The sequence below is a fragment of the Myodes glareolus genome, chromosome 2, assembly GCF_982192425.1.
Source record: "Myodes glareolus chromosome 2, mMyoGla1.1, whole genome shotgun sequence".
In the NCBI taxonomy this organism is placed as follows: domain Eukaryota; kingdom Metazoa; phylum Chordata; class Mammalia; order Rodentia; family Cricetidae; genus Myodes; species Myodes glareolus.
In genome coordinates, this window is record NC_142027.1 from 1,925,836 (window position 1) to 1,953,464 (window position 27,629).

At 44.6% G+C, this 27,629-nt stretch overlaps 1 protein-coding gene across 7 annotated transcripts; it reads left to right on the forward strand.

The window, feature by feature from the left end:
• Nucleotides 1-11,978: 11,978 nt before the first annotated feature.
• On the forward strand, nt 11,979-26,662 carry Zbtb21 (zinc finger and BTB domain containing 21). Of its 7 annotated transcripts, none has more exons than XM_087898594.1 (4): nt 12,591-13,529; nt 16,984-17,125; nt 21,058-22,648; nt 23,249-26,662. In XM_087898594.1, the coding sequence occupies exons 1-4, from the start codon at nt 13,516-13,518 to the stop codon at nt 24,235-24,237; spliced, it is 2,736 nt and encodes a 911-aa protein (XP_087754720.1). In that variant the 5' UTR covers nt 12,591-13,515; the 3' UTR covers nt 24,238-26,662. The 7 variants fall into 7 exon arrangements, with proteins under 7 accessions (XP_048278388.3, XP_048278391.3, XP_085541993.2 ...); XM_087898599.1 differs by having other exon boundaries at nt 12,597-13,529; nt 21,058-21,223; XM_048422434.3 differs by lacking the exon at nt 12,591-13,529 and adding an exon at nt 12,003-12,102 and having other exon boundaries at nt 21,058-26,662.
• Nucleotides 26,663-27,629: the final 967 nt, after the last annotated feature.

Genomic DNA, 27,629 nt, shown 5'->3' on the forward strand with positions numbered 1-27,629 from the left:
GAAAGTTAAGCTGTCCAGACCCATCCTTTACTCACCACCCGTGATTCTTGGAGCTTTTGCTTAGCCTTGGGTAAAATGACAAGGGATTAATTTTTAAAATAATAATGCCATGGACTTTTTGTGTAAGGTTGAAGACCTGAGTTCAGATTCCCAGCACCCACTAAAATCTGGTTACAGCAATGTTCACCTGTAACCTACCACTGAAGTAAGTAGAGACAGGTGGGTCCCAGGGACTCATTGGCCAGTCAGTCTAACTGAATCTGGCAATTTGGTGAGTTTCAGGTACAGTTAAAGACCTTATCTCTAGTAATAATAAAATAATAATGAAGAAAATAGCAAAAACATAAAACAAAAGGTGCATGTCTCATTTCAAACTCACTTCCATGTCTGGCAGCAACAGGAAAAGGAGCAGCAGAAGGAGAACCAACTGACACTGAGTTACTTTGGGTGTGAGGGCTCAGGAAGAGGGAAACCTCATTATCATACCCCTGAAGAGGCCTCTCTGGGGAAGAGTGTTATCTCTCTAACTAATGCTAACTGCCTGTTTCAGCTCAGTGACCTGGAATTATAGCATGAGTGACTCTCTTTTGATATTTTAGCCAATTTGCTGAGGCCCAGAGCAGGAGCCCAGTCTAAGACAATGGCCTCTTGTAATTGTTAAGAAACTATTCAACCTGACCAAATTTAATGCCACATTATCATCCTTACTATATCACTTACTTTTCTCATGCTGTGACAAAATACCAGATGAAAGAACTTAGGAGGGGTTTGCTTTAGTTCACAGTTTAAGGGTACAGTCCATCATGGCAGGGAAGGGATGGCAGCAGGATACGTGAGGTAGCTGGTCATGCTGTCTCTGTAGTCAGAAAGCAGAGAGACGAATGCCGGTGCTCACCTCACTTTCTCCATCCCATTCCATCAGGCCCATGCCCATGGGATGATGGCACTCATATTCCAGGTGGGTCTTCTCTCCTCAGTTAACCCATTTTTAGAAATGCAGACACGAGAGGATGAATATTTCCTCAATAATTCTAAATCTCATCAACTTAACAGTGAAATCAACCATCACACTTTTCTAGCATCCAACGTTAAAATATTATATGTTAGTATGGGATTTCTTTGAATTTTTCTGTAAGCACTACGTTCCACTTTTCTAGATTTTATGAACATGAACATGTGATATTCCAGCTTATCTCCTCACAAGTTATTTCACACAGGTATTCCATTTTATCTTACAGTCATGAGTTAATTAATGTAGTCACCATTTTCTAATCAAATATCAGAATCCTCTCCCTGGAATGAGCTTATACAGATTCATCTCCCCCCCAACACACATACACACATACACACACACACATACACACACAGACACACACACACACACCCTGCCACTCTTACCATGTGCACCACAATCATATCCACCTTGATGGTAACATATTTCAGATCTGAACTTTTTTTTTAAATGTCTTTCAGTATCAAGTCACACTCTAAGGTACAGGTTGTGATGGCTTAGCACTGCCTCCGGTTCAGTGCTTGCTCTGTACTAAGCACTTGCCCTTGTCATCTCACTCACTCCTCATTCACAAGCTAAGAGGCAGACTGCCGATCTCCCCTCTCACTGATGATGACACCATGTAGGTCATAACTTTCCAGGGTCACCCAGTTGCTATCCTGAAGAGCTGGCATTTGAACTCAGAGGCTACTAACCCAACACCAACATGGTGTATTCTGCCTTTTGATGTAAACTATACATTTGTGTGTCTGTATCTCAGGCAAAGTACTTGTGCCTAACAAAGCTAATTTCATTGTTCTTCTTCCTTAATTTCTCAGTCTCTGAATGAAACTTCCTTACAGGACAGTATCAGTCCTTAGACCTGGAGGCCTTTCCAGTTCCATAAGCACTCTTCATTGTCACACATCTTTGTCCTCTGACAGTTTGTTTTTATGCTTGATGCAGTGCTCATGTACATTTTGTCTGTGTTCTCCACACTTTGGCCTGTTCGATCTCGGGGCCAAACATCACTTTTCACCTGCTAGGAAAACCAAGGCTGGGCGGGCAAGCATTTGTTTAGTCTGTGTGCAGTCCTGGATTTAGTCCCCAACACTAAACAAGCAAGAAACTGGTGTTCTCAGTAGTTATCTTTCTCATTGCTGTGGTCAAATTCCTGACAAGCAGCGAATTAAGGGAGCGTGTATTTAGTCATTTTGAAGGGACACAGCCCATTGTGGCAAAAACGCACGGTGACAGGACACTCCATGGTGACATGAGTTTCCAGCTGGGACACCTAATCTCCTCCCATCTTGGCAGAACAGGAAGCAAAGAGTACATAGGAAGTGAGGCCCAGATTTAAATCATCAAGGTTCACCCTCAATGATCAACTACCTCTTAGAAGGCTCTGCCTCCTGAAAGTTCCACAGTCTTTCGAAACTCTCACTGTCTGGGGATTACGAGTTCAAACAGTTCACAGTCAAACCCCAGACACTTTACTGTAGCAGTTGTTTTAGAGCTGCTTGGGACTCCTTTGTCACTTGATGCTAGGGTGGGCCCCTGAACTGACCAGCAGATATTTAAAGCTGCAGGGTCCCCTCCTTCATTTTAATACTGAATTATGATGAGCTAAGTTCAAACTCAGAAGAGAAAATGCAGGGTTTACTTTTAAGAGATTATGACAGGGCCAGAAGGTGGCTCAATAAAATGCTTGCTGTGAAAGCATGACAACCTGGTTTAGGTACCAACACCCACATAGAACCTAGATGTGGGGTGGTTGAGACAGGAAAAACATGCTTGTCAGACAGTCTAGTTGAATCAGTAAGCTCTAGGTCCAGAGAGACCCTGCCTCAAAAATAAGACAGAAAGAAGAGAGTGGTGGTGTATGTACATATTTGATCTCAGCACTTGGGGAGCAGAAGCAGGTGATCTCTATGAGTTCAAGACCAGCCTGATCTACACAGTACGGCCCTGTCTTAAAAGGGGGTGGGGGATGGAAAGTGGTTGAACTCTGGCATCTAGCACACAAATTCATACATATAAATATATAACAAAACACATATTGTTTAATGCCAAAGAGATTTTAATATTCAAATGTAACAATCAAATGTATCTTCTGTCTTTATTCCTGTTTCCTGGCACATAGCTCCTTAAATTCTTAGGCTCCTCAAGGTGGTAAGGGCCATCTTTCTGTTAACTGTGAGCAGAATGCTGGCTAGCAGCTTTTAGGTGGCTTGAGGGTTGAGGCATGTCACAGAAAGACCAAGACAGGACCAAAGGGTATGGAATTTCAGCATCAATCTCCAGGTAGATATGATGGACTGAAGCTTAAGACCAACCTTGGACAAATGGCTAACTGAGGTGCCTATTAACATACCAAAGCAAATGCTGGATACCATTATCTGAGTCCTGCCTCCTCACAGAACTTCTCACTCCCACCCCTACCCTAAACCTCCCCAACCCATGAGCTTGTTTTCCCTTCCTCCAGCTTCTCTTTTCTCATAGATAACTCAGCCATTTTGTCTACGCATTCTCTTGGCCCTTGGTCCTTCTCTTAGCCTCTTGGTTATTCTTTTTCCTCTTCCTCTCTTTTTCTCCCCTACCCTCCTCTCATGGCTCATTTATTCTGCTTGCCATGTTCACTCTGTACTCTTCCAAATGCCTCTGGCTGTGCTCTCCCTCACATCTACAATAAAGCCTTCTGGAGTAAGTCAATCCTTTGTGAGAAGCCTTCATACCAACCCAAAAGATGAGAACTTAATAGAGGTTCATAGAAGGTAGAATCTTAGGGGATTGTCTATATGATAAGTGTCTCCCCTCTCCTATGCCTCACCCACATCCCTCTCTTCTTCTATGTCCTTTTGTAAAGAACATTATATTGGTAATCGTCAGATACTGTTCAAACTTAATGAGGAGCTGAATTTGGAAGTTGGGCTCCCTCTCCCCCTATTTAAACACAACCATGTTTCCATCAAGTGTCCTCTAAAACTCTATATCCTCAATCAGCACACTAGCCCCAGCTCTGTAATGGGGAGAAGGAAAATCAGCCAGCAGCAAAAGGGATTAAAAATAATGTGACCTTAAGATCAGCAACAAGATAATTCCTATCCAGTTTTGTTACTATTGTTTGCCCTATAATATAAAAGTACCCACAGAGGAAATTAGATGCTGGGCTCTCATCTGTACTTAAAACTCATTCATTTAAAACCCTTACAGAGCTCTTTAGCAATGCTATAAACTGCGAATGTAAATAAGTCTTCCTCTGGGTTCTATGAACCACTCCACCAGTCACACCTTAGGACAGGGATGTGGAACTCTAATATGCAACCTGCCATTAAAAGAATGGGTCAGAACCTGGAGTTTGCAATTGGTTGAAAGTGGTGGATAGTTTGGGGTTCTGACAACTTGTCAGACTCCCTTGCAAAAGACAATGGAGCTGAGGCAATGATGGGACAATGAGGCAGGATTACATCTTGACTAGGACTGCTCATATCTATTATGAGCATGTATACTATTTATTATGTATACAGTGTTCTGTCTGTCTGTATGTTTGCTGGCTAGAAGAGGGCACCAGATCTCATTACAGATGGCTGTGAGCCACCATGTGGTTGCTGGGACTTGAACTCAAGACCTCTGGAAGAGCAGTCAGTGCTCTTAACCTCTGAGCCATCTCTCTAGCCCCGCATACCATCTTTTACTTAAACCTAAGCCTGTCCAGACTCTAAAGAAGTGTGTGTGTGTGTGTGTGTGTGTGTGTGTGTGTGTGTGCTTACTGTACCTTTGTTCCTCCTCCCAGAACAGTGACACTGAATAAATTTCTTTTCTACACTTGCCTCTTTAATTGGGTTTTGAGAACAAGTGACTAAGCTTGTTAGGGCAGTCAGGACCCAGGCTCTGACCCTGAATGCTCCTATAATACTGCCACAGTTTAGCTTCTTTGAGTATTTTAGGGAAATGGACATCCTCTGCCCCAATAACTGTGGCAAGAATCACGTCATTGGGGAAAAAATAGGATAAGAAAACCAATTCATGTTTGTTTTTTCTGCATCTTGACCATTATAATGGAATCAAGTGATCACTCTTGTCCCCTGATGGTGAGGGGAGAATTGAGCATTGACAGGAAAGCAGGTTTTGTCAAGAAGCCAAGTCTTGTTCCTTCTGCAGCTCTGGCACGTGCTTACACCATCTCGCTGTAAAACCCTAGCTGATTTTTATATGGGGAAAAATCTTGGGAATATTTCTTGTATTATTAGGATATTCTAGACTTCTTCTAGCCAAGAGTGTGTCAAATGAATTCAAAACACAGACTTTGCAGAACCACAGATGATGTCACCGTGGTTTCCGTTTGCCAGGAATTTCTTCCTAACAATTTCCAAAGTGCAGGGACATTCGTGGCTATTGGCCTGTCTCAGGAGCTAAGTGGGGAATGGGCATTCACCTATTTTTAGAAGTTATTTCAGACATATCAGAGACTTGATGCCAGATTAACTGAGTCACATCCCAGAAGGAGGGGAGAAGTAGAAGCTGTTCATTAATATAGGAAATAGTCATTTGTCCTAGTTTCAGTGAATAAGCTCCAGAGTGTTTGCCTAGCATATACAAAGCTATGAGTTCACTCAGCAGCACCTCAAAAGCCCAGAACTCAGAAGGTGGAGGCAGAAGAATCAGGAGTTCAGGGTCATCTTCCTTGGCGGCATAGCAAATCTGAGACAAGAATGAGCTTCATGAGACCCTGTCATTAAAAAAAAGGTCTAGAACTAAGATGTACAATGTTAGGAGCTACATAAATAAAACTATAAACATCATATTTACAGAGTAAGCATGGTAAGCTGGAATGTGAATGCTGGTGAAGATGCAGTCAGTAGTTACCATCTCTGTTCTCAATAATACCACAGTCAGTCAGGTGATTCTCACCACAAGGGTGGCTAAACCCTAAAATCTCCAAGAATAAAAACAAAGCCAGAAAGTCAAACCAAAACCAATCCCCTTCCTGGTCTCAAACTGTTCCGGGGCAAGGACACTTAGCATCAGTAGCACATGCTGATGGCTGAAATACAGGAGTGATGTCACTTCCCTGCCGACCAAAAGACTGCCAGGAAGGGGCTGACTGAATGAGTGTCTCTAGTGAGTCTGTTAGTTTTGCCACACATTTTGAGAACTTTGACACATTCACAGAACAGCAATGGTCAGCTTCTTTCTGCCTGCCCGGAAGCCAGTATGACCTCTACCAGAAACAAGGTTGAACCCCTTTGTGTATGGCCACTGCACAGGGACGAGCTACTGATGGTTCCAAGTTCTTCTTCACCTGGCAGTCCAAGGCACCAGAAGACAAATCCTAGGTTGGTCATCACTGGCCCCAGGCTCAGTTGGTGTCTGGGTTCCTGAAACAGGCAGGCAGATTTCTTCTTACTCACAGCCCTAAGAGCATAGGCTCCTGGTATTTGTTTCTGGAGAAGACACCAGTTCCCCGATGGCAGAGACCATCTTCGTGGTATTTATTTTCATAATGCCAAGGTCCAACAGACTAGTAAATAAGTGAAGACGGAAATTGAGAGTGACAAAGAGGTGGGCTGGTTCTATGTCCCCATAAACCTCTTCATAAAACAGCTCATCCACAGTCATTGACCAAACACAGGCCCTGCAGTAGGAAGCTCTGTGCTTCCTGTTTCGTTCCAGCTTGTTCCTGGTTGTGCACATATTTCTCCCTTCCCGATTCATTGTACAAGAGTGTTGTGCTCAGTTAGGTAGTGGTGGCACACGCCTTTAATCTCAGCACTCGAGAGGCAGAGGCAGGCAGATCTCCGTGAGTTCGAGGCCAGCCTGGTCTACAAGAGCTAGTTCCAGGACAGTCTCCAAAGCTACAGAGAAACCCTGGCTCAAAAAAGAGTACTCTAAACTCATCTTTTCCCATCAAGGAAAAACTAAGCTATGGGCTGTTAGGTTAATACATTTAACCTCATGAATCTGAAATGTTCTCAGAGTAGCTTAACTTGAATATCCTGAATGGGTTCACTAGATGTTCTCATTCCTGTCTTTGTAAGCCTCACTTTTTCAGTGTGTGAAATGAGAATTACTACACTTAAGTATGATAGCTGTGCACATAGTCACAGTTGAGGGCAAGGGTGGATACAGTTAAACTATAGCTGCCATCCCTAACTGCATTCTTTGGGGTTTACCAAAGAAACCCTATGGTGCAGAGTTCAAAGGCATTGTATTCTGCATCCTCTTTCTTTCCATCTCAAACTATCTTATTGTGCACAAAGTCCATAACCAGTTAGGCACGGTGGCTATGCCTGCAATCCTAGTACTCAAAGAAATGAGGCAGGAAAACCATGGGTTTGAGGTAAGCCTAGACTTTATGATGTGACACCACCTTAAAATAAAATGATAAACAAGGAACAAGAATTACTAAACACACACACACACACACACACACACACACACACACACACACCTACTTCCCACTTAACTAAATGCTGAAGGTTATCCATGCAATTCAGTTATTAGTTGTGCCATTTGCTGACTTGCAGGTACAGCAAGGCTGGTCTCAAGGTGATGAGAAGTAGGCTGGATACTGAGGGAAAGAGAAAGACACAGTAATGATGCTGTTTTTTTGGGGTGCTGTCCTTCGGCCTATTATCCATTCTCTTTTATCATATTTTTTAAAGATGTATTATTTATGTGTGCGTGGCTGTGCAAGTTTATGTGTACTACGTTCATGTAAATGCTCACTGAAGCCAAAGGGTACTGGATCTCCCAGAACTGGAGTTATAGTGAGAAGCATGATATGGGTAAAGAGAACTGAACTAGATCCTCTGCAAGGGTAGTAACATCTCTCCAGCCTCTTTTATGTGTATGCTATTTTTATTAAAGACCAGGCTTCTCAGCAGTGAAATAAACATTTAATTCAATCCAATTTCACCCATGTCAAAGGAACCATGATGATGCAAGTCTCCTGGGTTTTGTGCCTACCTGGATCTGAGCTGAGGAGGCTGAGATATGGGGATGGGGAATTCGTCTTCAAATATTGTAGTGATGAGGCAAGCAGGCCTGCTTTTCGACCCACCCGGCTCCCACACGGCTAGCTTTACACTCGAAATAACAACACACAAATTGTATTCATTTAAACACTGCCTGGCCCATTGGCTCTAGTTTCTTACTGGCTAACTCTCACAACTTGATTAACCCATCTCTAATATTCTGTGAAGCACCATGAGGTAATGGCTTACTGGGAAAGATTCAGCATGTCTGACCTGGCGGCTGGCTCCATGGTGTTTGCCTGACTCTGCTTCTTTCTCCCAGCATTCTGTTCTGTCTACTCTGTCTATCTAAGCTGCTGTCCTATCAAAGGCCAAGGCAGTTTCTTTATTAACCAATGAAAGTAACACATAGACAGATGACCCTCCTACATCAAGATATATTTATATGAGGCAGAGGAAGACTGGGCAGACAGGAGAACCCACTTGATGGTGGAGACAAAGGCTTCAGAGACATAGCTATAGGCAGAGTTGCCAGTAGCCACCAGAAGTAGAAAGGCTATAAGGATACTGTGCCAGTATCCCCCATGGGAACAGGACCCTGCAGACACAAGACTTCAGTCTAATGGTACTCACTTCAGACACTTGCCTCCTGAACTGTGACTAACTTACAAAAAGCCTCTAATGTTGGGGTACTTTATCATAGCAATTACAAGACACTAATATGACCACCTCTACCCTCTATCCCAGCCTAATTCTTTAGAGGAACAACTACTCAAACCACAAGGTGGGCAAACTTAGATGTCTAGGCATGTGTTCAAAGTGAAGTGATATTTAAGAGATGCATAACTAAGTAACTTTTCCACTTGCAAAGATGCAGAAATTTGTTTAAACTCCACCTAAAAGTGCCTCCCCCAGTTTGCAAGAAGAATGTGTTTGTTTAGCACAAGAAATTCAGACAGAATTTTATTACACCACAGCATTATACAGCATTGTAACCCAGTTTCTGAGGGAAAACTCTAGCCACGGGGAGCAACTGAGCCAGGACACAGCCCTCGCAACGAGCCCAAAGGTCTGGGAACACCCATGTTACTAGGCAGTCTCAACACCAAAGTAACATTCATGCTAGGGAAGTAAAGGGCCTTCAAACAGTCAGAAAGAGATGGCACAGATGTTAGAGACGCAGCTGAAGCATAAAGAAGGAGGCTGTGGTTTGATCATGAGAGAGAATGCAGGTCTACTATGTAGAGGGAGCAGGGAGCTGGTAAGGCATACTTGGAAAGGGGTGGTGAGCACTGGTCTAGGACAAGCAGAAAGTCGAGCAGCCATGCCTGGGGTTACTGAGGCAGCAGACCACTGGATGCCATGGGAGAGTGTATCTGAGTACAAGTTGATAAGACATGCATTTAAAAGGATGCATTCAGCTAAAAACAATACACTGGGGGAAGGAGAATCAGAAATAGGTCAAGTAGCTTCAGACTGACCAGAGTTGGGACTGGAACCCAGGAAGAGAAGAGTTAGAGTTAGTGAGGAAAGACCTGAGGGATAGTTGAGAGGTAACCTGATAAGACCTAGCGATAGCTGAAGGCAGAAACTGAAAAGTAATCCCAAGTTCCCAATTGGGTAGTAGAGCAGGCAGCAGCCCTTTTAAATAGGACAGAACAAATAAATTCAGCTCAGAATCCCCTTCATGGACTCCAGCCTGTGAAACCCATGGGTAGGGGTCATTCAAGTGGTACCTCCTAATGAGGTGGTTAAGTAAACAATGTGTGTAAACACGTACACGGAGGCAGAGCTAGAGATCCTAGTTAGTGCTTATCAAGGGGTAGAACCATGATGGACTTCTACTTCTACTTCAGTCCAGAGGCAGGCATATGGGAAACAAATCCAATGGTACATACAGGAAGTAACAGTCAAACCCTACAAAAGACACTAATGAGCACAAAGGTGTAGCGTCAATCCCAGAACAAAGTTGAAGTGATTGCAGGAGGGCAGAAGTGGCAGCATCCCAGAGCAATTACAGATGACAGGACAGGGTAGACGGTACAGCTTAGTTCCAGTGGAGGAAGCAATACACCTGAAGCTCAGAGGTGAGCTGAGAGGAGAGACAAGCAAGGCTTGCCTGCATCAATATGGGCCAAACTAGGATGAAGTTCAACTCTCACCTAAAAGCAATGGAGAACCTACTGTTAACACTGGAGCAAAAGAACATTTTAAAAGACTTGTTTGGTTGCAAATTCAGGGTGGAGTAAAACCTGGAGGCTGCAAGAACAGTTATAAAGTGTGTGTGTGTGTGCGCGCACGCGCGTGCGTGTCACAGGGGGCAGTGCTTAAAGCGACTGTCTGTCATTGGATGTCAGAGCATCTTCCCTGCCACGGATGAAGTGGCACGGAGTAAATGTAACAGGACAGGCAAGGCCACAACCCTCAGAAATCCAAAGTGTAGGGATGGGCACGGGGCAGAGGAAACAGCACAGAAGGCCAATAATGTGCAAGTCAGGGGCAGGAAACTCAGGGCAAAGTGACATAGCTGCTGCCATTGGGTCCAAAGAAGGAACAGATAAAATATTAGATGCCAGAGGTCACTTGAAAGAGCCAAAAGTTTCTTTTCTATTTGGGAAAGTTATGTCAGAACTGGCAACCATAGTTGAACATGGAGGCGCCAAGTGTACAGGCAGCAGGCATAGAGACACAGCAAATGAGCTGCAGCTAGCTGGAAAAGAGAGAGAGGCTGCTTTGCACTCCAGATGGTTAAAAACAAACAAACAAAAACAATAAATCTGGCTTTTATCTAGACCTCAGGCTATGCAATGCAATGATGATTTTCTGGCCTGTAAAAAGAGGGGCAATGATGCATGTTAACAGCCTCATCACAAGTGACCTACTAAAAGCCATCTTACAAAACTTCTTGCTTTAACTGCTAAACAGTCCAAAATACAAAGACATTTTTTTAAAAGCCCTTGAATGATTGAAAACTTAAGGGTGAAATTCTAAAGTCTTGAAACTAAAGAAACTAAAATATTCAGAGCTATTTATTTGAAGACTTTTTTTCTCACTTGGATCAACCTGAATGCAAGATTCCTTCTCCCACATATTTCTCACACACTTCATAAAGCTATTTTACTTTGATTCATGTGGCTAAAACCCACCTTCAGAAGTAAATTTGAAAATCACATGCTTCTTGAAATTTAGGACACCCAATTTAAGATCTAGGCATTTTTAAGGTCTGTTTTAGAAATGTCTCTTGGTGAGACTGTCTGTTGCTATGTTCCAGTCTCTAGAGAACTGTCCTGCTGTCCTGTGGCCGGAACTCCCTTTCTTCACAGCAGTGATTTTTGCAGTTTGGCATTTGTTACCCAGCTGTCTGGTTTTGGCTGAATACAATGTCATCTGACAATGGAACTGTAATTTTCATACAAAGAAGCTAAAAGAGAATTGGTGTTGCCGAAAAAGAGTTGTGTGGGTGTTCTCTCTCTCTCTCTCTCTCTCTCTCTCTCTCTCTCTCTCTCTCTCTCTCTCTCCCTCTCTCTACCTTTCTGTCTTTAATGAGACAGCGGTCTCACTCTGTAACAGAATTCTGCCTCAGCCTGTCAGCCTGCTTTGTGTTGGGATTACTTTCATAAATTACCTCCCCCAGCTTCGACACCGTTTTAAAACGGAGAGGTTTGAATCTGTGATTGACGGCAGTTGCCACAGAGTGAATAAGAGAAACTGCTGATCTGAAAGGGGGCGAAGCCTGAGAGCTCAACTTGTTCACTACAGCTCTTTCCAGGAGGAAGAAATGGAAATGAGCCACTTTCCGATAGCTCCGAATCAGGGGCTTCCCACATGGCCACCTACCCTCCGGGCGTCCCCGAGCTCCACGGCTCGTCGCTGCGCCTCATCGGAGAAGCACCCACGCTTGGGACCCAGCGCGTCCGCGCTCCCGCAGGCCCGCCCTCAGCCCGCCCTCCGCCGCCCGGCACCCAATCCCAGCGCCGCGCACGTGACGAGCGCTGCCTGCGATGACCTCATCCCTAGTGTGGGATGACGTCAAATTCAAGATGGATGGAATCACAGCGGCAGCGGCGGCTGCGGGTTGCGCGAGCCGAGTGTGAGAGGAGAGGGACCCGGCGCCTGCCCCGGGGCAGAAGAGCGGTGAGTAGCCGTCACGTCCCACGCTCTAAGAGGACGTCGGGCCCTGTTCGGGGCTACGGCCTCCCCGCAAAACGCGGCCTTTCCTGACGTAACTCTGAGGTGATTTCTCTCCTTTTTTCCTCCACCAGTGGGTTGCGGGCGCCGGGCCCTTCTACGCGTGCGCGGGTCCGCGGTCCTCACGGAGCATGCTCAGACTCCCACGTAGCCGAGTGTGTCATTACACTGCGCATGCTTTATGCCCGCACTTGGCCTCGCCCTCGCTCCTGCGCATGCTCGGCCTCCGGCCCGCTGAGCTGCTAACCCTAGCCGGGGTGGCCTGGGTAGCCAGGAGTGCAGTCGGGGCGCGCGCCCCCACAGAACCGTTGAGACGCCGCTGCAGGCAATGGTGCACACTCCGGGCCCGGCCGCACGCGCGCTCGAGACCGGGTAGCCGGGCGGCACCCCGCACCTGCCGCGGTTGGAGCGTGACAGCCTGTCGGTCAGCCCCTCCGCGGACACCTCCTGAGCCCCTGCCGCCCCTCCCCCTCCCCAGAAAGACCCTCCTCGCCCAGGGACTTAGTTCAGAAGACCTTCCTGCAGCCCATTCGTTGGCCGGGTCTTCCGTCTCCCAGGCCTGGTTATCAGGAGCACCTTGAGTGTCCCTCTGAAGAGAACGCACCTTGTAATCAAAGAACCGTGCTCTGTGCATCCCTGAGACCCTGGGTGCTGGAGAACCACACACTTCAGCACTTTGTAGGGAGCTTTAGACAGATACTCCTTTGAGGTTGCCTGACACAGGGTGCCGTGTTGAGGGACACTGAGCAGCCCTCCGAAGCCTGAAATTTTTGTGTTGTTGCATGAGCTCCAAACTCCTCTACGTCCTTAGACATCTGTGTTACAGCATAGTCCGGTGATTGTTCATCAGCATGACCCTGAGTCATGAGTTCCTGGATTTGTTTCATGAACTTCCCACCTTGTTTAAAAGGGCCAGAAATCCATGTTAGCGTTTCCACCGAAAACACTCCTCAGTGTCTGGCAATTAATCATTATCCTTAACCTTACCCCTAAATATTGGCGTTAAAGAAGAAATTTGACTTACTTAAAAGTGACTCTAATTCAGCCTATCCACTTAACAATGTAGCATTTTTATTTAGTGAAAGTATAGGGAGGAAATAGAAATTGTCAATAGATGCTAACAAGGAATTGACAGTATTATGTAGTGGGGGAAATTAGGTATGGGAACACTAAAAGCAACAAATGAGGGGTCTCCAGACAAGGTGATAACTTGAGAAGCCATTTTAGTTTTCCCTGTACTAGAGCTGATTGAGGACTGGATTTACAGGTATCAGAGATTGGCCAGAGGGCAAAGGAAAGAAAATACCTTTCTGCCTGAGGAGACCTGTCTGGCATCACCCCAAACTAAGGAGGCAATGGATGAAGACAAGCAGGTGTGAGGATATGGATCACAAGTGCCATGCAGGATAAGTGGGGTAACTGAAATGGATCTGTTCATAAGGCAGCCAGGGACTGGAGTCTGAGGAAGTCTGAGCAGAGATACAGATGGAGTCATAGTTCAGTTGCTAGTGTAGCTACAAAAGCTCAGAAAAAAAACTTAGAAAATGCCCTGTGCTGGGTTCTACAGGGCTCTGAAAAGATAAAGGTGAGAAGTTAAATCTTCAAGTCTAGTGAACTTTCTCTGCATGATAGACCCCTGTCAAGCCTTATGCTAGGAATTCACAGATGAAAATAAGGACTTTTTGAGGGGAGCATGTGGGATCTTCTGAGGTATCCACATACAAAAGCTGATGCATTGAAATCACTAGGGCATTATTGCAGAGGAATATAGTATTGCTGTTGGCAAATTGCAAAAGCTTTATAGTTCCTTGGTGGCCAAGTAAAGGAGAAGTAGAAGTTACTTTTAGGTTTCAGAAACTGGAAATGCAGGTTTATGGGTTACATGGTAAGGAGTGCCACCCAGGTATGGTACAGAGAGAACTGACATCAGTCAGAGAAGCCTGTGTGCTAGTCTGTAGTTTGCGTTTTTCTAGAAAATAATAATTTACAAAACAAACTGTAGTCTAAAACAGGGCAGTAAAGTGGCCAACTTTACTTAGAGAAAGCAATCAAAGAGCTTCATTTTTACTCCTTAATTTGAGTAGAGAGTAGAAAATAATCACATATTTATTCTGTAGGATCCCAAATTGAGCATCATGAGGAGTGTCAGAAGTAATGTATTAGATCTTAAAGAGCTTGCAATCCTAGTGGGACACACAGCCAGCTAGCATACGACAGTGAATAAACACAATGTAGTGGTGTGCCTGTTCAGTGTGGCAAAGGTTTGTAACCCACATTGGCTGGACTCATCCTCCTCCTGTGTCAGCCTCCCAAGTGCTGGGTGTAGAAAAGTGCCACACTGTATTTGGTTTACTTGTTCTAAGCTTAAATAAGTTAATGGCTGTGTTTATTGACCTGCTTTAATTTAGTATACAGACCCAGTGACCTAAACAACACAGTTACAGAAACTGGAAATTGGAGATAAGGTGTTGTTGGCAGGCCAGGTGTCTCCCGGGGTCTCTGCCCTTGGCTTGTAGACAGCGTCTTCTTTATATATCTTCATAGAATCTTCCCTCCATGTTTGTCTCTGTTCTAATTCTTTGTTTAACGATATCGGTTTTATTGGACTAAGGCACAGTTTAATTTAATTAGTTGTGTAAAGACTTCAGCTCCAAATATGATTGTCTTTTGAGATGCAGAGGTTAGGACTTCTACATATGAACTAGGGATGTTGGCTGGGAATGTTCAGCCCTAAGGGATTCCCAAATGATTAGAACTTCAGCTGAGTTGGAAAAGGAGTTTATCACAGTCTAGGATGGTTCAGGTTGAGTGGTGGAGGTGGGCAGGTGGGCAGATTTGTGTCTCTAGGACAGAAACAGGAAAAAGTCACAGTAGGTAACTAAAGAATTTTAAAAGTAATCTGAATACAAATGTCTATAGAGACTTGAAGGCCTTTTATTAAAGATTCTGTGTTTTAGCCTCCTTTGTTTTAACTAGGATAGAGGGGACTATGACATTATTCATTCTTTTCATCTTAACAAAACACTACATCAAGACGACTCCTGAGCTCCCTCTGCACTCCTGAGGACTACACCAGCCATCAAACTTCTCTCTCCATCAAGATATTTAACACATTAAAATCAGCTTTGGGGGTTTCCTTATTACTAGACAGTGGGGCTTCATTTATCTTGAGTACCCATGTGTTCAGATACATTTAACCATGCCTTGCACATGGAGACAGCCTGTGAGCAAGCTGCTTCTGTGGAAGAGATTGTGTGCTGGTACAGTAATGAAAGCCTTGCTTGAGGAATCTCACATATGAAGGATAAGCATGAAAGGCAGGGCAGGGTGCAGGCAACATGCAGAAATATGCCAGAACAGAAACTGACTGGTTGAAAAGAAATTTATTGTAATAAATACTTGATTATTCTTGAGGTTAGAGGAAAATCTTTGAAAAACAAACAAACAAACCTTGAACCTCAAAGACCAAAACCAAACCACTTGCAGGAATGTATGAGTCAGGCACTAGCATGTTGAATTTTCAGCCCACACTAAGATCAATCCATCGGTTCCACTCAGCTATTGCCCTTGTCTTGTCATGAACCGTAGTCTAGGGAGAAAGTTTCTAGTTGGCTTGGTATTCAGTAGTATCTACAACCGTCGTCTTGCACTTGCTAGGCACAAGTGTTCTCTCAAAGCAACACAGAAGGTCTCTGCAGAAGAAATAGCTGCTGGGTGGCCAGGACAGACCAGCAGAGGCTGCTTGTCTGCTGTATAGCTAAGAATCTAAACCGTGCTACAGTGGAGCCATCCTCTGGCTGAGGCTGACAGTCTGCTCTTTAACCAAATTTGAACGAGAGAGAGACTGAAATGTGTTGAAGTGGAGTACAGTAACTTGATACCATGAAGGATCCCCTCAGCCATTCCGGCTTTGAAACCTGAGGCACTTCAGATAATTTCTAGATGTCTGCAATGTTACCAGGTGAGTGATGATAAAACTGAAGCTCAGCGCCAGCTTCCTGTCACCATGTAGTAAAATCAAGTGGAGAGAGAAGTGAGGACTTGGGGGTCAGCTGTGTGTGTAGTCAAGTGTTGGATGTTCACCTGTGCCACCAGATCCCTAGAGTTCAGGACCGTGTTAGGTTTTTGTCAGCACTCTCCAACATTGCAAAGGGACAGTGTTCCCAGAACTTAGCTTAGGTTAGTAAAGGGACATTTCCCACAGAGCTGTTAAGAGTTTTTGGACTAGCCTAGAGCCTAGCTCATTTGTAATAATCTTTAGCTATTGAACCAGTCTCTTAAATTGAAATAGGGGAAATTGTTTTGAATCCTTTCCTTATTCTCCTCCCCCTCCCTTTGTAGTGTCCTATTGCATTTCTGACTATGTGCTTCTCTCTTGTACATTTATCCCCAGATACTCTGTTCCAAAAGTACCTACCTTCCTTAAACCCCTAAGTCCTTATTCCTTGTAACATAAGAATGGAAATATGTGGGTTGAATTAATTTATATTAAGATACAGATGTCTCACCTCAGCATCTAGTATATCAGAGGTTTGTGTGATGGCATGAAGTAATTTCATTGAGTCTAGCTGTGAAGGGCCTTAGGGTCCTTCTGGGGAGTTGACTTAAGGTCAGGGCAAACTTCAAAAGATTTTAAGCCTGGGCTAATCAGATAACATTCATGGACGTTCTGAGCCTTTGGCTTTAACTTCAATACCAAGTGAGTCCCCAGCCTTTCCTGATGTCACTTAATCATCCACCCTCCCACCTCCTGGCCACTTTGACAGCCTCCTAACATGAGTGTTCTTCCATATTCTTGCCTTCTTTATCACATTGTTGTCTGCCCAGTCACAGGAATGTGAGGTGCAGGAGAACAGGAAACCAGCCTGCAAGCTCACCTCCCACCACCAGCACCTCTGTGATGCACAGTGTGCAGCGGGCTCACAAACACTCGGGAGAGGAAGAGAGAAGGAAGATGTGTACTTGCCAGGTGGGATTTGCTCTGCAGACTGGACCTTTCGCAAGTTGCTTTGTTTATGTCTCGTGAGATTTCCACATTGTATAGGTAGGGTTAGCACTGAACAGGCAAGGATACTACTGCTCAGAAAGGATGAGCAGTCCTGATAAGATTGCGTTCCTAAAAGATGGCAGTAGACCAAAGACTTCTCTGTGGATAGCAATCTACCATGAGCTTTTACTATAATAATTCTCTCCATTCTCTCCTCGCCACTCCCCCCTTGACGCTCCAGGAAACAATAAGTAGAACTATCTCAGGCAGAGTTTGGAAAGGTATTTGTCGGGAGATCCAAGTGATGAGAAGTCAGCCTGTTTCAGAATCTGGCTTTCTAGGGGAGTTTGTCTCAGCTGCTTCTGCTCTTCAGTGGGCCTTTTCTTCCACAGCCCAGTCCCTTCCAGGATATTCTGCCATGGTTAAATGATGGGATTTCTGCATTAATGAGTCAGGTGGAAATGAGCACACTAATAGCTATGTGGTTTGTACATGAGATTTGTTGCTGCTGTGAGTTGTAGCTAACTCATGCAGGAAAATGAGTCTGCCATACCTTAATATTCATTGAGAAAGTACACCCAGCGGCATAACTGCTGTTGTGATGCCGAGCAGCTGAGCTATCAACAGGTCAGGTCAGGTCCAGAGGGCTCATCCGCACTTCCCCATCATAGTGTACCGGGTTGCCAGACAACACTCAGAAGCTCTGCTTTTCCCCTTTGCTTACTCTCTCAAGACAGTGTTTATACTTTAGTTACTGAACTCAATAAGCAGTTATACCTGCTGTAATCAAATGTAAGAATTCAAATAGTCCTAGTTTTCAGGTAGACCAGGACTGGGACCATGTTTTCAAGTACTTATAATAGAATTAAAGTGTAAAAGCAGCCCCTAAGTGAAGGTGAATCATACCACTAGCCTTCTCTTCAGTCTCTCCAGGACTGTAGGGACAGGTGTCGCTCTTCTGCTTACGGTTTCCAGTGTCTTCATTTTGGTTCCCAAAGCCTTTTATCTAGATCAGTGTCATGACTCCTCCAGGATGACTTTAGTTCTCTTGTTTGTAGTGCTGCACATACTGCCCCTGTCCCTTTTTGGGTCACCTTATCTTTCCTGCCTGTCTCTTCCCCTTGCTTTGGTCCATCCTCTGACTGCCTCTCACCTGGGTCTGGTGGCTGTCACCTATACTGCATCTCCTATGGTATCCATAGACATTTTTCTGTACCTGCATAACTGTACAGTGTCAACAGATTGTTGTGTGCTATTCATATGCAAGACTAAACTCCAGGAACTAGGCTGTGCCTGGTTTTTTTTTTTTTTTTTTTTGACATCCTATATGGTTAGAGTTTTAGCACATCTGGCTAATTTGCACCTGTGGTTTTAGGCTGTCTTGGTGTCTTGGTTTTCCTCTCAAAAGTAGAGCCTGAAACAACAGTATAGATATAGATGTTTGTGTGGGCAGAGATTCCAGGGAACTCAGAAAAGGAAATAGAAAGATGCAAAGGCAAGAATGAAAAATTGTCACTCGCCTGTAGAGTGTCAGAACTGAAACCCCTAGAAAAAGAGAGGCAAGGAGGGAAGCAGCCTGATTTCTCTGCCAAATCCATTTCAACAAAGGCCATCTTTTTCCCTGTCCTGGCAAGGTCCTTGACTCTTCCTATTGCTCTGTAGTTACTCCATTAGGAAACATCTAGTACCAGGCCCTGCCAAGCCATCGTGGCAGTAGCCTTCTCTCTTGTCCTTTGGTTTGTCGTCTGCTGTCCACAATAAAGCCAGAAATGTTATAATTAAGACATAACTCAGGCTTATTCCCTGTGGTCTTCCCAGTGCCCCGCCCCCATCTCCTACATAGTACAATCCCTTCCCAGCTACGCAGCCTTACAGCCTGACTCCTGAGATGATATTGTCCATGACTCCCAGCTCTTTTGGCTCTAGTTCTACATGACCTTAGTTCTTTCCTCTGTTGCGTTGACTTTACTTCATAATCTCCAGGTTTATGCCCTGCTCTCTTGAGTCTTCTCAAATGTACTTCCATGAGTGATTGGATGGGTGGATGGATTTTTAGATAGGTAGGCACCATTTGTAGGTACTAAATGATGCCCCTCAGCAGCATTGTGTGGAAGCTGATATTGTCCCTGTTTGCTGTGCAAGGGAAAGATTGGGACTTAGATTAACTGACTAGCCCAGAACACAGGTGACACTGACCTCACTCATCTGGATGCATACTTGCACACAGAGCATATGTCTGTCTGTCTGAAACTGCTTTCCCAAACCCTTGCTGCGTTTAGTATTTTCTAACATTTTCTCTCTTGGTGCTTTATCTGTTCTTAATTGCTGGTTTCAGTCACTTGAGAAATACCTTCCTATCCTTTGCTTCTGGTCTGCTGTTTCCCTTGTGTCAACATCTCCAGAAGTTTTCAGTGCTGCAGAGTGCCAGTGCTGGCTGAGTCAGTCCTGTGGCAATCTAAGCTCAGTGCTTTTCTGCTAACCCTGTAAAAAATGAGACATGTCTTTATTCAGATGTGTGGTTCTTAGAGTGAACTAGGAGTGGGGGAGAAATGGAAATGGAAGAAAAGGATCTAATCCAAGCGACATGTCACTGTTAAAGAAAAGCAGGCAGGAATGGAGAGAAATCTGGTGGATGCTAGATTCAACTCTAGTGGCAGAGCCACACCCCTGTTTGCATCTTGTATTCTATTCTTTCTGAAAACCAAAGAGCCTAGTCTCCCAGTGACCAGTAAAGGCTGCCCCTGGAGAGCTGGGGGCTGGGGACTTGTTGGCTTACATCTGGGGCTGGGTGTAGTCCTTGGTAGCATTCCTTCTAGAATAAGCCTGTCAAAGATGTATCTAGCCACTGTGGATACATTCTAATAGTAAAAGTCAGTGTCTATCTCTGTCTCTCTCTCTCTCTGTCCTGTTCCCATCACCTCCATCCCCCATCCCACCCCCGTGGTGCTGGTGTTTGGATTCAGGGCCTTACTCTACCACTAAGCTACATCATCCTCCCAGTTCTGTGACAGTTCTGTTAGTAGGAGTCAGTGATAGAAAACCAGACCATGAGAGGAGGTGCTCATAGAGCAGAGTCCACACATCATGTCCCGTGAACAACCTGCTTTATGCTAGAGTACCAGGAAGGGAGTGGAAATCTAGACCGTCTCCTTTGATACTAAGTTAGGCCTATTCTTGCAGTCCTGACAGTTAGCTGCACATTTATTGTTTGCTGTAGAAGCTTGCACATCTAATCTTTGCCACACACTTGCAAAAAGGTGCAGTTGTTATCTTACTTTACCCACAGCCCTGTGTACAGAGGACATAAACTCACAGGGTAGAGCTAGCACCTCAGCCAAGTGTCTAGCCCCAAAACTCACACTCACCAAGTTGCCTTCTCTTACCTTTAGGTTTGAGAAGAATATCAGTGACCATTCAGTTCAAACTCCCTAATCAACTTTACAGTCAGGCTAAAGTTCTCTATGCTGTTGAAAATGACTAGTGAGAAAATAGCATTTAAAAAATCGCAAGCAATTAGTGTAAGAAGGAAAACAACCTTTTAATTTTCTAATGTTTCTAACCTTTATTGAACAGTCTTACATAGTAATTAGCAAGTAATTCCCTTTCCAAGTTCATTTTAAAAAGTCCACAATCTATTATTAATTTTTGGCAGTCATGTTGCATTTAAGTATATATCTTATCAAACAAAAAATAAGATAATAATAAAAACTGAGGTAGAATTATAGACTTGAGGAATTTTGACAATTCAAATTTAGTTTATTTTCTGAATAAACTAAATGTAACCAAGCATCAGATGGGTAAGGACCCTAAATGTTAAGCCTCATTTTCAAGTGTCACCTATGTGTATACCTATTAAGTTCGAGCAGGCCTTTCATGGACTACAAATGCTGATGGTCTCACCTTCTGTCTTCCAGATCAATTGCAGGATGGAGGGACTGCTACATTACATCAACCCAGCGCATGCCATCTCTCTGCTCAGCGCCCTCAATGAGGAGCGCCTTAAGGGACAGCTATGTGATGTACTCCTGATTGTTGGGGACCAGAAGTTCCGAGCTCATAAGAACGTCTTGGCTGCCAGCAGTGAGTACTTCCAGAGTTTATTCACGAATAAGGAGAACGAGGCACAGACTGTCTTTCAGCTGGACTTCTGTGAGCCTGATGCTTTTGACAACGTTCTGAACTACATTTACTCTTCCTCCCTTTTTGTGGAGAAGGGCAGCCTTGCTGCTGTGCAGGAACTGGGGTATAGCCTTGGTATCTCCTTCCTGACCAACATCGTTGCCAAAGCCCCTCAGGCTCCTTTCCCAGCCTGTCCCAACAGGAAAAGAGTTCCAGTGGAAGATGATGAGAGCAGCTCTCAAAAGCGAAGTGTCATCGTGTGTCAGGGCAGAAGCGAAGTGCCAGGGAAGGCCAGTGGTCCAGCTGTGCAGGACCTCAGCCATGCTGCCCGGGCCTCCCCGAGTGGTGCAGTCAAGACCAACACCAATAAGCCACATGTGGCCAAGCCGCCAGAGCAGCTTCACAGCCTGTCCTTAACTGAAAAGAGTTGGCCGAAGGATAGTGCTGCAGTATATGCAAAGTCTGTGGAACAACCTGGGGCTTTGGATGATCCTAACAGGGGTAGTTTGGTTAAGAGAAATGCAGTCCTACCCTCAAAGCCTTCACAAGATAGGGAGGCCATGGACGATAAACCAGGAGTGAGCAGCCAGCTTCCCAAGGGGAAAGCTATAGAGCTGGCTCTGAAGAGACCACGGCCACCTGTTCTGTCTCTTCGTAGCTCATCAGAGACTCCATATCTCTTAAAAGAGACTAGCAAAGGAGGCAGTCAGGGGGAGGATAGGAACTTGCTCTACTACTCTAAGCTAGGCCTGGTGGTTCCATCCAGTGGGCCTGCCTCTGCAAACCAGAACATTGACAGAAGTGGCCCGCTAGTGAAAAGCCTCCTCAGGCGGTCACTGTCTATGGACAGTCAGGTTCCTGTCTACTCCCCCTCCATAGATTTGAAGTCATCCCAGGGATCATCCACAACAGCAAATGAGGCGTCAGGCAGTGTGTTTTGTACAGTGTCTCAAAAGTCCTCTTTAAAAGATGGCAGTGACAAAAAAACCCTGGATGACAGGCCTCAAGTGCTCCAGCCTCATCGCCTCAGGTCCTTCAGTGCGTCTCAGTCAACAGACAGGGAGGGGACCTCCCCTGTGACTGAGGTGCGCATTAAGACTGAGCCTAGCAGCCCTCTGTCGGACCCCTCAGACATCATCCGGGTCACCGTGGGAGATGCAGCAACAACTACGAGAGACCTGCCCCTCAAAACGGAGGAAGACCAGAGGGACATTAGCAGACTCCCAGCAAAAAGAAGGTTCCAGACAGACAGAAGGTCACCCTTGAAGAAAGCAAGGGCAAATGAGCATGGGCCTTCTGTCTCAGAAGAGAACTGTGAGGAGGGCAGGAGCCCTCCTTCCCTTGACAGCAACTTCCCAGATTCTGAATTAAACAGAGAGGAGTTTGGTGAGTTGGAGGGGACGAGACCAAACAAAAAATTTAAATGCAAACATTGCCTTAAGATTTTTAGATCAACCGCGGGTCTTCACCGCCATGTTAACATGTACCATAACCCAGAGAAGCCTTACGCTTGTGACATCTGTCACAAGAGGTTTCATACCAACTTCAAAGTGTGGACACACTGTCAGACCCAACACGGCATAGTGAAGAACCCATCGCCAGCCTCTAGTTCCCATGCAGTTTTGGATGAGAAATTCCAAAGAAAACTGATTGACATAGTGAGAGAGAGGGAGATTAAGAAGGCCCTGATCATTAAGCTGAGGCGCAGCAAGCCTGGCTTCCAGGGACAGAGTAGCTCCCCAGCACAGCAAGTCATCAAGAGGAACTTGCGCTCCCGAGCCAAAGGGGCCTACATTTGTGCCTACTGTGGCAAGGCATACCGCTTTCTCTCTCAGTATAAGCAGCACATAAAGATGCACCCGGGAGAGAGGCCCCTCGGAGTGAGCAGAGCTGCTAAGCCGAAAGAGCAGGCTCTGGCACGCGCGGTAGAGAGCAAGGAGGTTTACTCGTGCCGCCTCTGTAATGCTAAGCTCTCTTCTCTTCTAGAGCAAGGCAACCACGAGCGCTTGTGCCGGAATGCCACCGTTTGCCCTTACTGCAGCCTCAGGTTCTTCTCCCCAGCGCTGAAGCAGGAGCATGAAGACAGGTGTGAGTACAAAAAGCTGACCTGCCTGGAGTGCATGCGCACCTTCAAGTCTTCCTTCAGCATCTGGCGGCACCAGGTGGAAGTGCACAACCAGAACAACATGGCTTTAGCAGAGAACATTTCCCTGCCTACCCTGGACCACAATGGTGAAGTGGCAGCTGCTTCCAGGCCTCAGTCTGAGCCTAGCAAGGTAAACCATGTGACTGCTCCAAAAGAGGACACAGTGTTTAGTGACTCTTCAGAGCAAGTGAACTTCGATTCCGAGGATTCCTCCTGCCTCCCTGAAGACTTGAGTCTTTCAAAGCAACTGAAAGTCCAAGTCAAAGAGGAGCCTGTGGAGGAGGCTGAGGAGGAGACTCCTGAGGCCAGTGCAGCTCCCAGGGAGGCTGGTCCCAGCAAGGAGGCTGGTCTGTGGCCCTGCGAGAAATGTGGGAAGATGTTCACGGCACACAAGCAGCTGGAACGACACCAGGAGCTGCTGTGTTCCGTGAAGCCCTTCATCTGCCATGTGTGCCACAAAGCCTTCCGTACCAACTTCCGGCTCTGGAGTCACTTCCAGTCCCACATGTCTCAGGCCACAGAGGAGCCTGCACAGAAAGAGGCTGAGGTGTGCCCTGTGCCCACAAATTCCCCCTCACCACCACCTCTGCCACCTCCACCACCCTTGCCTAAGATCCAGCCCCTGGAGCCCGACAGCCCCACAGGCCTTCCTGAGACTCCAACCCCTGCCACAGAGAAACTGTTTGCACCCCAGGAGTCAGACACCCTCTTCTACCACGCCCCTCCCCTTTCAGCAATCACATTTAAAAGACAATTCATGTGCAAGCTCTGCCATAGGACATTCAAGACCGCTTTCAGTCTTTGGAGTCATGAACAGACACACAATTAAATAACCTACCCCTCTCACCTGTCACAGAACAGCAGCCCCTGGCTTGTGAACTGTGTCCTAAGACAACATTTTTTTAAAAAAAATAATAAAGGTTGGAAACTGTTATGTTTGAATTTAGATTTGGGATAAATTAATGTTGGCTAGGAATGTTCTAACAACTTCAGAAACAAACTCTGAAATATTGTGCTTCGGGACCTCAGCCAGCAGGGCTTTGATTCTGTTACTGTTGTGGTTGAGTTCATGTTGCTGAACTGCATGGTTCCTCATTCCAAGGCGTCGCTATAATCACTTGACTGAGGTTTTTGGGTTTTGTTTTCTGGGTAGCGGGATACTTAGGGTATTGTTGGGTTTTTGGTTTTGGGTTTTTTTAATTTATTATTTTGGACACCTAAGTCTGAGGTAACCCTTAGCCATGTTTGTAAGGCCAAAAGCATACAAGGAAGAAAGGGAGTTGTTTGCAGTATTGAGTCAGATTTTAGAATACCTTAGCAATAAGAAAAAACAAACCCCAACTTTAATAAATTATCCTGACACTTGATAAGACAAAAATTTGGTATTTTGTGGTCCTATGAAACTTTTTTTATGAAAATTGTGAGAATTTAAATCAGCAATAGTCACACTTAGTTTTTTTTTTTTTAATAAAATAAGCTGTCAGTCACTTTGTATAATCAGTGATGGTCACATGCTAAGGAAGGCAAAGAAATGGAAGCCTGTGTGTGGAGTGTTGCCGCAGTCAGCAGCAACAGGTTAGTGTGAAAACCACTGAACTCTGGTATGCCATCTGCACCACAGCGGTTCACAGCTGGCGCTCTGGAACTGACAGTGTTTGGTCTCTGCCAGCTCAAAACTCGGGTGTCTCTGGGAGAAGCAGTGGTAGCATGAGGTTAGCACAGCCAGCCTCACCACATCCTAGACTACCATTCCTTCCAGGGCCTTCAGAGATTAGAGGAAGTGCTGCGTTGTAGCTTCCATGTGCTCTCCAAGAACTGTATGCACAACATCACATTTCTGCCTGTCTGATGTGAGGACTTCTGTGAGAGTATGGACGTGGATAGCAGTGAGAAGTCCCTCTCTGACGTGTGCACATGTGTATTGAAACACTAGCAAAGGTCCAAAATTAGTTTTTGCAACTTGGTTTGGTACTTAGGGTTTAGCCTCTTTTTTTCTGTTCCATGTAGGTTGTAATTAAAACCTTCTCCATAGGCAATATCCAAAGTTCAGTGGAGTATTCCAAAAGGCAAACTTTTGATTTCACTCTCTCGAGGGAGGAACACACCTGGAAAGAAAATTAGGGGAGGACAAATTCCCTATTCACTTTTGCTGTATGCTGTTTCTTCACATTTTCAGGGTGTGCTCTAGCAGAGACACCACCCATCTTCTCACCAGCATCCTACACCCATGATAGCAAACAGTTTTATAAAATAGTCATTGACTTTATATATTCTAGAAGCTATATGTGGAATTTTGACCTTTATCCTTTCACTTGAAAAGGCTATTGAAAATCCATAAATATGTCTGCATTTCCTCTTTTGTTCCTTATATTTTCAGAAAAGGGAAATAAAATTAGGTTGCAGTTACTGATTCTTGCCATCTGCTTTTTTGAACTATGCATTTTAAAGATGAACTAAAAGTGTCCACCTTTAATGAATGAAGCTAGTGCCAGGCTAGGTAGCTGTCCATTGAACTCATTCCGTGTGGTGTCTGGTCTCTCCCTCTAAGCACCTTGGAGTGTAACTTTTTTTAAGACCATCTCCCTGCATGGTCATCTCCTGTGTAGCTACAGAGCGATAATCTCCAAACCTGGCATTGCTAGTACAGTGCCCCAGGACTTGAACCTATGCTACATTTTTGAAAATTTATAAACTAACATTGTTGTAAAAAAAAAAAAAAGAAAAAGTATTTTTGATCTAAATGTAGGGTCTGCATATCTGTTAGGTTTTACAAATTACCAGTGTTTGTCACCTTTTTTGTTTAGAATAAAACATAAGATTTCAAATAAAATTTTGAACCAAAAACATTTATAATGCAGTTGTGGTTTTTCTATTGCTTTTTATACTGTATCTTAAAGGACGTCAGACTGAAAGAGTTTATTTTGGTGTCAAAAACTATCCTTCCACTCATGTAACTATTTTAAATGCTAAGAAACAAAATAATGAAAGACATTAATCACTGTATTCAGTAAACAGTTTTTTAGAGGATGTTTATCTCAGCCAGCAGGCTGATATTTGGTGTTCAATAAATAGGTCTTTCACCATTGTAAATCTTTAGATAGTAAAGATATTCTTGTAAATGTTTTTCTGATTGTAATTAATTTTTGCAAGTATGGAAAGCACATTGTTTCTTGTAATTATTTAAGATGCCTGCTTTTTATGCAGTTGTGGAAAGAATGTAAACTGTTTTAATATATTCTTTGTTAACCTGAGAACTCGTTTTTGAATTGTTTTTCTTTATGTGGGGAGTATTGAGTACATTGAAAACATGTTTTTCCCATTCAAGAGTAAGAAATTAAGCTAACAGATCCTTACATCTCAGGGTTAGTATTTCCAGGCTGCTGAGCAAATTCTGCCTTTAAAACTAGTTCCTACATCTGTGGTTCTGCCAGATGTATAGCTGACCAGGACTGTGTGTGTGTTCTGCTTTTCTGTTTCAGAATGTGTTCTTTTGTCTGAAAAGATTACCTGGTACTCAGTCATTTACCACCTGAACCTACATGTAGCCCGTGTTGGCGCTAATGGTAGTGGTGACTGAGATGGTGAGATGGGCTCTCTCCTATTGACAGAGTCCTAAACACTGCCTTCCCAGGTCTGGTGGCCAGAAGGCAGGCCTGAAGCTGGACTGTGTTTCCAGTTGAACTCTCATGGATGTGTGTGTGTGTGTGTGTGTGTGTGTGTGTGTGTGTGTGAAGTCGGTGCATTTCCGTAGCACAAAATGAGTAGCTTTCATTCCTTCAGATTTCTTTATAAATCTTATATATTAACCTTTGCTTAGAAATTCAAAGTCAGTTTGTTAATTTCTAGTATCTGATTGGTGGTTTGGGGGTAGGTGTGAAATGCATTAATGACTTAAAGTGTTCTTTAAAAATAGATTTCAATTCGGGTGTGGTACATACCTATCATCACTGTATTCTGTTTGGGAAGCTGAGCCCAGGAGTAGCATAGAGAGACTGTCTCAAAAAAACTAGTCAAAGTATTCAAGTAGGTTTCCCTTGCTGTAGCTTTAGCACTTTAAGACATTGGATATTTTCATGACTGTTTGTTTGTTTGTTTGTTTGTTTTTAGCATGCTCTTCAGAGCCCTCTGTGAGGACTCCAGTTGGGAAGAAGACCACTGGGGACTTTTCTCCGGGGCAGGGAGCTAAACTGGGGTTCAGATTCTAGAAAAGAAAGGAAAGTT